Source organism: Nicotiana tabacum, chromosome 3, assembly GCF_000715075.1.
Source record: "Nicotiana tabacum cultivar K326 chromosome 3, ASM71507v2, whole genome shotgun sequence".
Lineage (NCBI taxonomy): Eukaryota > Viridiplantae > Streptophyta > Magnoliopsida > Solanales > Solanaceae > Nicotiana > Nicotiana tabacum.
In genome coordinates this window covers 191,652,906-191,663,354 of record NC_134082.1, presented here as the reverse complement: position 1 = coordinate 191,663,354, position 10,449 = coordinate 191,652,906, and the positions used below count along the sequence as shown (strand labels likewise).

Genomic DNA, 10,449 nt, shown 5'->3' with positions numbered 1-10,449 from the left:
GAATCTTTTGAAATGTTCAAAAGGTTCTGTAGTGAAGTTGAGAAACAGACTGGTAAAAGTATCAAAGTACTAAGGTCTGATAGAGGTGGAGAATATCTTAGTGAAGATTTTACCAGATATCTCAAAGAGAACGGGATTCTCTCACAGTGGATACCTTCAGGAACACCATAACACAATGGTGTGTCTGAAAGGAAAAATTGAACCTTATTAGATATGGTGAGATCTATGATGGGGTTCACTGATCTTCCAATAAATTTATGAAAATATGCAATTACAAAAAATGATACATAGGGAGTAGAAGTAAGTAGAGGCATAGTCAGAATTTGAAACTTTTGGTTTAGAAATTTTAATCTTTTAAATTATTGAATTCTAATTAAATAATTTGTATATAATATAATAAATTTTCTTAAGATAAATATAGGGTTTGAACCAAGCTACTGGATTTCAGCCAAACCCGCAATTGAAAAACTAGCTCCGCCATTGAAGGTAGAGAGATATCTTCTTAATATGTCCCGCTGAAATCCCAAAATCAAGTTCACTAGAAGATGGATCGAGTATAAGCTTCCCTATCCAAGAAAAAAAGAATGAATAGATTTGAGCTAGAAAGCAAAATAAAGGGAAGAAGTGAAAGAAAATAGTACTCACTCCGTCCTGAGTCTAAATTTATGCGACACTCTTTTCTTTTTAATTTTAAAAAATATTATATTTCCTTGTTTAAAAAGGATTTATCTGTAAAACTCTCACTTTACTTTAATGAATTGATTTAATGCCATACAAATATTTATAGCTTATTTTATACCAAAACCTTCAAAAAATGATGTTCTTAAATTTAGTGCGGAGTCAAACATACCACATAACATATAATTGGGAAGGAGGGAGTAAAAAACAAGAGAACCTCAAATCAGCCATGTGCATTGTGCCTCCCTCCATGCTCAAAAAATTACAGTGAATCTTTATCAAGTGTACCAATGTGCACATAATGTTGCAGATAAAAATAGCCAGAGCGAATCTTTCCTTTATTCACCACCCTTCCAAAATTATGCTTAATTAGTCTTTACCAGCACCACATAATATCTAGGACAGTATTGCATTACTTCATTATACACTATTGTATTATTAGGACACTATTGTATTAGAGTATACTGTTATGAGCAGCTATATAGACTCATTGATCGTTCTTACTACCGAGGATACTGACTGCAGCAACAACTGAGAAAATATTAGCAGAATATAGTAAATCTTTAGCCGGAAGAATGCATTCTTAATTATATATTAGTATTAATATAGAAGTGAAGAAAATATGAGAGAGACAGAGAGCAAGACAATGAGAGAGACATTGATTTTTTTATTTTTTTTACCATCTTTATTTTGAAAATATAAATCCAAAAGAGAAAAGAGAGAAATACACATTTTTTTGCCCTAAAATTCTAATCTTTTTGTACAAAGAAACACTATTCAACGAAACAAAAATTAATTCTGAGGCATCCCAAAACTCACCTTTACCCTCCCATAATTCATCAAAATCAACACTTCCAAAATTCACATATTTTAATCAAAGACTTAATCTTTTGCCTTGCAAGACCTTAATCAAGCTATTAGCATGCCTTCTGACCTTCTCGTTATCATCTTCCAATAAGCCCACACAAATCTCAAACACCCCTTCTCTTACAGCAACCACACACATCCTTTCACTGTAACTACACAACAAATTTACTGTCAACAGAGCATATTGCACAGCTCTTGAAGATCCATTTTTCAAGAATTTAATCAATACATCAATTAACCCACCAAATTTCATCATTTCTTGACGACCCTCTTTACATTTTGCTAATAACCCCAGTACCTCAACGGCTCTTTCTAGGCCTGAATTAGCATTCTGAATCAGTATCGGCACGGCCTGGTTCTCCACGGCCCGAGCCCGATTATCTGGAAATGAACATAACGTATACAGAGCTGTAGCAGCTTCTTTTCTCTCTCTAACATTTCCACCCCAAAGAAGCGAAATTAATCCAAGAATCGCATCTGGGTACGCCCCAATTGTCGCTTTATTCACTTCCACCACCGCTAAACTCGTCAGAACCGTGGCGGCCACAGCCCTGGAGTCGCCGGCGCCGCTCCGTAACGCTGCCACTACTTTCCCCACCACCCCTTCAGCCACCAACCCCACTTTGTTATCATCATCCAAGCTCAAATTCAACAGTAAATGAAGCGCCTTTTCTTGTAACCCACCGGCCGAGTCATCGTCCGAGTTCACACAATTAAGAACAGCAGAAACGGCGCCTGACTCAGTGAGTTTTCGACGAATCGCAGAGTCACGCTTGGAGAGCTTACTGAGTTGGTCGAGCGTGTTGAGCTTAGAATCTAAAGGGGAAGAAGAGGAAGCTATGAGGGTTTGAATAAGGGATTGTAGGTCAGGGTAAGATAGTGGTTTCGGGAAAGAGACGAGGGTATAATTGGAAATGAGACTGCGGAGGGCGTGATTAGGGATTAGAAAAACCGGGTCGGAAATGGGGAGTTTGGTGATCGGGCAAGTACGGTGACCGGAGTCAAGCCAACGTTGGATTGAGGAACGGTCGAAGGTGTGACCCGAAGAGAGAATAACCGGGTCGGACATAATCTCGAGCGAAATCGGGCACCGAAAGTCGTCGGGAAACTGGGTTGAAGTTGCCATTTCCTATTTTTGTTTTGTTTTTTTCTTTCTGGGGACTGGGGTTTCTGTTTTATCTCTCTAGATTCTCTCTTTCTCTTTCTATATATATAAGAGGGACATAAGGGAGATGATGTGGCATCTCTATAGTGGAGGGGGAGGGGTTTATGAGGCTTAGGTATAAGGAAAGGGGTTACACTTGTGAGGTGCAAATATGAGGTGGAGGAGCCCAGCTTGTGACACTGTGCATCTGTATGTGAAATGACTTTTCCCCCCTTTTTGGAAATGAATTTTCTTTCATTAGTTGCTCCTTTTTTGCTTTTCTAACTAATAGCATTTTTGACCAAAAATAAGTTTATTTTGAAAAGTGCTTTTCTTAAAGTATTTTTGGTGAGAAATAGTTTGTGTTTGACTAATTAATTTAAAAAGCACTTCTGAGCAACAATTAGTGTTTCACCAAGATTTAAAAAATTGCTTCTAAATGTATTTTTCTCAAAAGTGCTTCTCAAAAAAGTGTTTTTGGAGAGAAGCTATTTTTTTCTACTTCTCAAAAACACTTTTTTTCATTCCAAAAGCTTGGTCAAATACCTCAATTTTTGACCAAAAGTACTTTTGGCAAAAAAAAAATATTTTTGGCCAAAAAGAAGCTTGACCAAACAGACTATTATTTTGAGAAGTACTTTTTTTAAAAGTATTTTTTTTAAAAGTACTTTTAGTGATAAACAATTTGTGTTTGACTAATAAATTAATTTGAAAAGCACTTTTGAGCAGTAATTAGTATTTGACCAAGCTTTTGAAAACTACTTCTAAGTGTATTTTTCTCAAAAATGCTTCTCAGAAAAGTGCTTTTGGAGAGAAGCTATTTTTTTTTGCTTGTCAAAAAACTACTTCTGTTTCTCCTCAAAAGTATTTTTTTTTCTTTCAAAATCTTGACCAAATACCTTAATTTTTGGCCAAAGTGATTTTTAGCCAAAAAAAAACTTGGCCAAACCGATTATAATAATGGTGTTTGTTTCAAAATTTGCACTGAATTTTGGTCAAAACTGTTCGGTTACTTTATAAAATAAAATAAACACATTTTTTAAACATAAATTGGCTTCAGTAATATGCTAATCCATTAATATCTTAAATGATTTTTTTTTCAATTATGTTGAATGATTGATTGTATAGAAAAGATACATAAATAGGAGAGGGAACTTAACCAAAAGAACATAAGATTGTGTTTGACTCAAAAGATATCGAAACATTTTTGACCAAATCAATCAAAGAAGATGAATGGGTAAATCTTAGTCAGACATAATTGACTCCAGATCAAAGAGCTAATAATATGGATCGCATATATGATAAAAGAGATGTAAATAATCTTATTGCAATTCAATATTTTGTCTCTCATTGATCGATGGGGAGATTGCTTTATATATTCTTCTATAGATTACTTCTTTCCTATCAAGAATACAAGAAGAGAGCTTCGGAGAGAGAAAGGAGGGAGCAGCCCCCTTAGTCGAAGGTTTTCCCTTACTATATATAGTCAAGTCACCCTTGTCCTTTACTTGGGCCGACGTCCTCTTGCCTCCAATATGTCTCGGTCGTCCCTTTAGGTGTTGCTTCTTCCGACTCAACAGATGTCGGAAAAGGGATGCAGAGTGGGCTATGCTATCTTTCACTGCCCAGTCATCTAGGCGGGACGTTGGTTAGTTTGGTCGTGACGGTCAGATTTTGACCAATACAGTTAGTCCCTCCGTCTGTCGGGGTCGTCCCCTGTCGGACTCGGCAGAAGGATCATGATTACTATGAATTCGAGCGAAATCTGACTTCTGACTTTTCATTCCTTAGTTACATTCTTTGGGTTTTTGGCGAGGGGGGGGGCATTCGTTCGATACCCATGGACCGTTGTAGCGATTTCGAAATCGAAACGTCATTTGGTATCAAAGCGCTATTTCGTGGTTAACGCCATTATGACACACGTTCCTGGGGAACTGAAACGTTTCGTGCCCTATCATATTCGATTAGAGACTCTTGGGTTTCGTGCTCGGAGGATTTATGTCTCTTAAAAATAGAGGGAGCTTATCATTCGATTGACACACTTCTTTACCTTTTACTCGAGAGAATTCTGCAGATATACCTTCTTTCTGACCCTCTAAGTTTTTTTTTGCCCTTAATTAACTGAAAATCTCCGTCCTTTCTTTCCGTTGTCTTTCTGTCACCTCCTCTGGGCAAAATAGTTGGTGATTCCACTCGCACTGATCTTCCTACCACAATTCCAGCACCGGAAAATGCTGCTCAGGTCACCAGAGGGGTAGATGCGGTGGAAGATGAGGAGGTCCCATCGATGGTTGAGACCTCGCCCCGGGAGAGAGTTGACCGACTTCAGTACTTGCAGCGGGGTGGAACCGAAACCTGTCCACTCTACTAAGAGAGAAAGGGACATTGCATAGTTGAAAGAAAGGTGGGGAATCCCCAATTACGTTGATATGCGGTCGGCTGTGGGGAACGACATAGTTCATTTCCACCGCTCTGAGTATTGCGTGTTCTACGCCTACCCCTTTCTTATTAGGTATACACTTCCTCTTCCTTTGTTGGTGGTGGATTTTTGCCATTTTTACGGGGTATGCCCCGCCCAACTTTCGCCGTATTTGTACAAGTTATTCCTTATGCTGTTTAAGTTAGCGGAACTCGTCGGTCGTGAGGTCACTTTGGGCCATATGCTCAACATCTTCGCCCCTCAACTTATTCGCGGTACGATGATTCACATGCGTCCTCGGGGATCGAAGAGTCTGGTGGTGAAGATGGACGACAGGACTAACCGTCGTTTCTACGTGAACTACTTTTACGTGCGGACTAAGCACACTGTGGCGGACCCAACAGGATTTGCTGAGAAGTGGAACTTTGCGCGTAAGTTTTGTATTTTTAGTCGGTGAGATGCCCGGTCATTTTTTGTTATGGTACTAAACTTTTATCATGTCTTTGCAGCTGAGAAATTGCCCCCTCCGCCTGTTAAAGGTATTCGCAAATGGGCGAGTGCCATCCTTCCCTATATAGTGGGGGTTCGCACATGGTCGACCTTTTATGAAAGGTTCGGACGTAGGCCTCTTACAGGTGAGTGTCACACCTCCTTTTTCCGCCCCGCGAGGGTGCGTGGAAGTTTTTCCAATTAAAGGACAGTCGAAACGGGATTTATTAGTTTTGTTTCAGAGTCGCCACCTGGGAATTTTAAGGCGTCCCAAGTCACCAATTTTTAATCCCTGAATCGAGGAGAATATGACTTTGTTTGTTATTCTGCGAACCAGAAATCCTGAATAAGTAATTCTGTTAATCCGGAAGAAGGTGTTAGGCATTTCCGAATTCCGTGGTTCTAGCACGGTCGCTTAACTGTTATTATATTTGACTTTGATTTATTAAATGCATATTTATTGCCCAATTTTATTGTTACCGCTTCTATTTAGACTGCTTGTAATTAAGGACCCTTCTTCGAATCGAATCACGCATACGTATATCCGTTTTATATATTATATATTTTTTTAACGTGAAAAATCGTGTTACGCGTACGTATACACAATGATATTGATAATATAATTTATTTATTTTTTTCGAAATTTTTATTTATTTATAAAAATAGACTTAAGTTCGAAATTGTGCTTAAAATAGAATTAAGAACGTTTGTCGCTCTTGTATGATTAAATAGTAAACTAAACATCTCAGGTTATATGAAATTAATTTGATATTCTCCGAAACCCCTTTTTAATAAAAATTTGCTCGAAGTTACGCGAACGCATAATCCGAAATGCCTTTAGAAGTATAATCAAGTCACGCGAACGCATCCCTAATTATGCAAATTAGTTTGGGTCGCATAAATGCGTACCCATGTTTAAGAATGGAATTATTATTATACCGCGCCTAAAGCAATTAGCGTTTTATTTACTTTGGGGAAGGCCGTGAAATTTGTTAAACGGCCCATCCGAAGTCTAAGTAATCAATTAAACAGTTATTGAGGGCCCCGCAATTAGTGTGTTTTATTGGGCGAGGCTCATCTCATTTTATTAAAAAAAATAGTCCTAAAATGCCTACATTTTCTATTGAAATTTTTCTTTACAAAATAAAGAGAAAATGTCTTAATTTATTTACATGTTATTACCTAGTTACATTATACTAGGCATGTTCTCAATTTGTCAAATTAAAAAATAGCAATCCAAATTTTAATCCTAGACCATTTATATGCTGAACTTAACCAATATTATTTAACTAAACAATATTTCTACCAAATTCTTACTAGATGGCCTATTCGTTTGATTTTTACTTGACGAAGTTACTACACCATTTATTTATTTTTGGCAATATATAGGTAGTTCAATCGTTAAGCTATCGTCGGATATTCCACTATATGTATTAAATAGCTACACGATTCTGATTTTTTTGCAAACTAAATAAATTATACATACAAATAAAATTCAGAATATAATTAAAACTAATTCAAAATTTCAACTATTTATTTTTTCGTATTCATGCTTCATATTCGGATTACAATAACCAGCTTTCAGTTGTGTACCTGATATCGGAAGCAAAAGAAAATGATGATGAGAATCAGCGACAGTAATAACAATACAGCAACAACAGTCCAGCAGCAGTAACAACCCAGTAACAGACCGGTGGAGTAGTAATCCCAAAAACAAAAGCTTTAAGCTTTAAATGAAACAACAACCATTAATACTAATTTCAAACAAATAAAGAAAGCAGTAGATTTTTTTTAGTTTTATTTTATTTTGAAAGCTTAAATATTTTTCGGAATTTTTCTCTCTTCTATTCTCTGTCCGCTTTTTTCTCTCTATCTGTGTGTGTATTTTTTTTCGTATCTCTCTCCCTTTTTCTTGTTTCTATTCTATGTCTTGTGTTCAAGACTTCTTCTTATAACTCATCCCATAAACCTTTCAATTAATTAAAATCCATACTTTTTCTCTACCCAACCCATTATCTTTCCACTCATCCACATTACATTAAATAAACATATCACACCACCCCATTATATTTTGTCCCCCATGCTTCATTTAAAATAATGCAAGATTCCCCTTTAAATTAAATCTTGTCCCCCCTTTATATTAAACAATTATATCACAACCCACCCCATTTCATTTTGTCCCCCATGCTTCATATAAACAATTACAAAATGTACAATTCCTAAACTACCCCCTCTGACCTTACTGAAATTATCAAACTACCCCTGAACGTACTACAAATTTACCAAACTACCCATCAACTATAACACATCAATTAATCAAACTTAACCAAAATATAGACAATATGATCAATTTCTAACAATGTTCAAACAACAATATGAATAAGGATGAACATCATAACAACAATATCACATGAACACGATTTTAACAACATTTCAACAACAAATCACATGAACACAAATTGAACAACAAAGAACAACTAAAATTTGATTGAACAATATTTTAGCAACAAACAATCCTATTTTCGGATTCAACACCAACAACAAACAAAGTATGAAGATTTCTAAATTCAATCATATCGAACTTAAAATCAACTCTAACAACATTACAACAAACAATTCTTATATTAAACTTTAAACAAGATTATGAGACAAATTCAAGAAATAATCATAAATGATAAACAAGAAATCAAACTATACAAATTTCGGATTCAAGAACAATCAAACAAAGTATGAACATGAATGAGTCTATTTTAATACAACAAACATGACGGATTAAATGATTAAACCAACATTAATAATTTCTGGAAAATATATAACAACATGAAACAAATTGAAGAAATAATCAATTAAATTTCAATTTGAATCTAACAAACATCAAACTAACAAATATTTATTCTAACAACAATACAAACATGAAATAAACATGAAAAATAACTAATTAACTTCCATTTGAAATCTAAAAATTAATTTAACAAAACATATGAACATGACTAAAAAAAAATATCTAACCATAGACATGAACAAAACAAACATTTGCCGATTTTAGATTCGAAAATATCAAAACAAAATACGGACAAAATAAAACTCAAAATCTACCAACCGGATTGAAACGACGAACAAACGACCAACCAACAACGAACTCGAACAGTGATCGACGACATCGACCAAAACTCATCCATGTACGCGAACTCGACTAGAGTTGACGCCGAAGTGAAGCAATAGTCGATGCAGCAGCGTGGTTTGTTTTCAACTGTTCGACGTACACATAGGGTCGTGTGGGCTGGGAGCAGCTGCTTAGTAGAAGGAGGAGAAACAGCATCAACGAGCCTCGATGAAGGCAGAAACAACAGTAGCTCGACGGAGGAAGTAGCGGCGATAGCCGCGGCGACGAAGAGAAGACGCAGTCGCGACAGCAGCCATGAAACGCGAGCAGCATTAGAAGAAAGTTGAAGCAATAGTAGCGACAACCATGGCAGCAGCACGACGGAGACGATCCGAAGCAAACGAAGAAGATGAAGAAAGTGTTGGACGTAGCAAGGTCGACGGACTGTGGCGGACGCAGCTGAAGCAGCTATGGTCGTCGACCTGCTGCTGCGTTCAACGACTAAGGTCGTCGATGAGGAACAACAACAGTCGACGCAACAGAAACTGTGCTTGAGCAGCAACAATATCCATGGCCGACGATGAGGAAGGTGAAGCAGAAGCAGCAGTGCTTGGTTCGTTTTTTGTCCGAGTTTCAGGACTATTTGATGCTGATTTTCAGCTGAGTCTTCGAGTCTTCGAGTTTTGGGTTCATTTTAGTGATGCTTTGGAGTAGAGGAAAGAAGAAGAAGAAACGAGGTGGAGGAGGGCAGTCACGGACGTCGAGCTCAAACTCGAGCTTGGCGTCGAACGATGAAGATGAAGTCGCGATGATGGTCGCTTGGTCGGAGGCGGAGGCAGAAGCAACTGGTTGAGGGCAGCCATGGATGGGGTGTGAAGAAGCTTGGAGAAGAAGAAGCAAAAGGAAGGGGGGGTTGGTTTAGTGTTTAGGGTTTCTTGTCTTTTAATTTTTGCTTTGTTTTGTAAAATGTAAGACAAAGGGGTTTGGGTCTTTTGGGTTATGGACTGAGTCGACCCAGTTCAAAATGGACTGGGTCGTAGGGAAGATTGGGCCATTTTTTGGGCATGTGGCTTGAAATTGAAGAAGAGGCCCAATTCCGACTTTCTTTATATTTTCGCTCTTTTTTCTTCTTTTATTTCTCTAAAACTAAATTATAAAAATATTTAAACTATTATTAAGAATTAAATTAAGTTATAAAAGCGCAAATTAACTCCCAATAACAATTAACGCACAATTAAGTAATAATTAAGCATAAAATTGTATATTTGGACATTAAATGCTAAAAATGCAAACGATGCCTATTTTTGTAATTTTTAATTTTTGTAAACAAATTTAATTAGTAACAATTATAGAATTAAATCCTACATGCAAATGCGACATATTTTTGTATTTTTTTATTAATTTAACAAATAAACAAACACAGACAAATACAAATAATTATCCAAAATATCACAAAATCTCACAAAATTTCACACCAAGGAAAATCATTTTATTTTGAATTTTTTGGGAGTAATTCTAATATAGGGCAAAAATCACGTGCTTACAGTGAGATGACGTTTCTGTTTGCTATTCTTCCACTCTTTTTACTTAGCTCTTATGTGTCGTTTGTCAATGTTAGGGAGAGTGCGGAGAGCAAGAGCTCATCCGTTAGCTTTTCGTTAGCCGGCCTCATCTACTCACCCTGTCGCGCTACCCATCGCCCGACCTTTGTAGAGGGCTGCTTCAGTTGAGTCTGTAGCCTTGGTTACT

At 36.9% G+C, this 10,449-nt stretch overlaps 1 protein-coding gene across 1 annotated transcript; it reads right to left on the bottom strand.

The window, feature by feature from the left end:
* Positions 1–1,330: 1,330 nt before the first annotated feature.
* LOC107761414 (U-box domain-containing protein 8) lies at positions 1,331–2,753 on the bottom strand. Its single transcript, XM_016579640.2, has one exon. The coding sequence runs from the start codon at positions 2,669–2,671 to the stop codon at positions 1,553–1,555; it is 1,119 nt and encodes a 372-aa protein (XP_016435126.1). The 5' UTR covers positions 2,672–2,753; the 3' UTR covers positions 1,331–1,552.
* Positions 2,754–10,449: the final 7,696 nt, after the last annotated feature.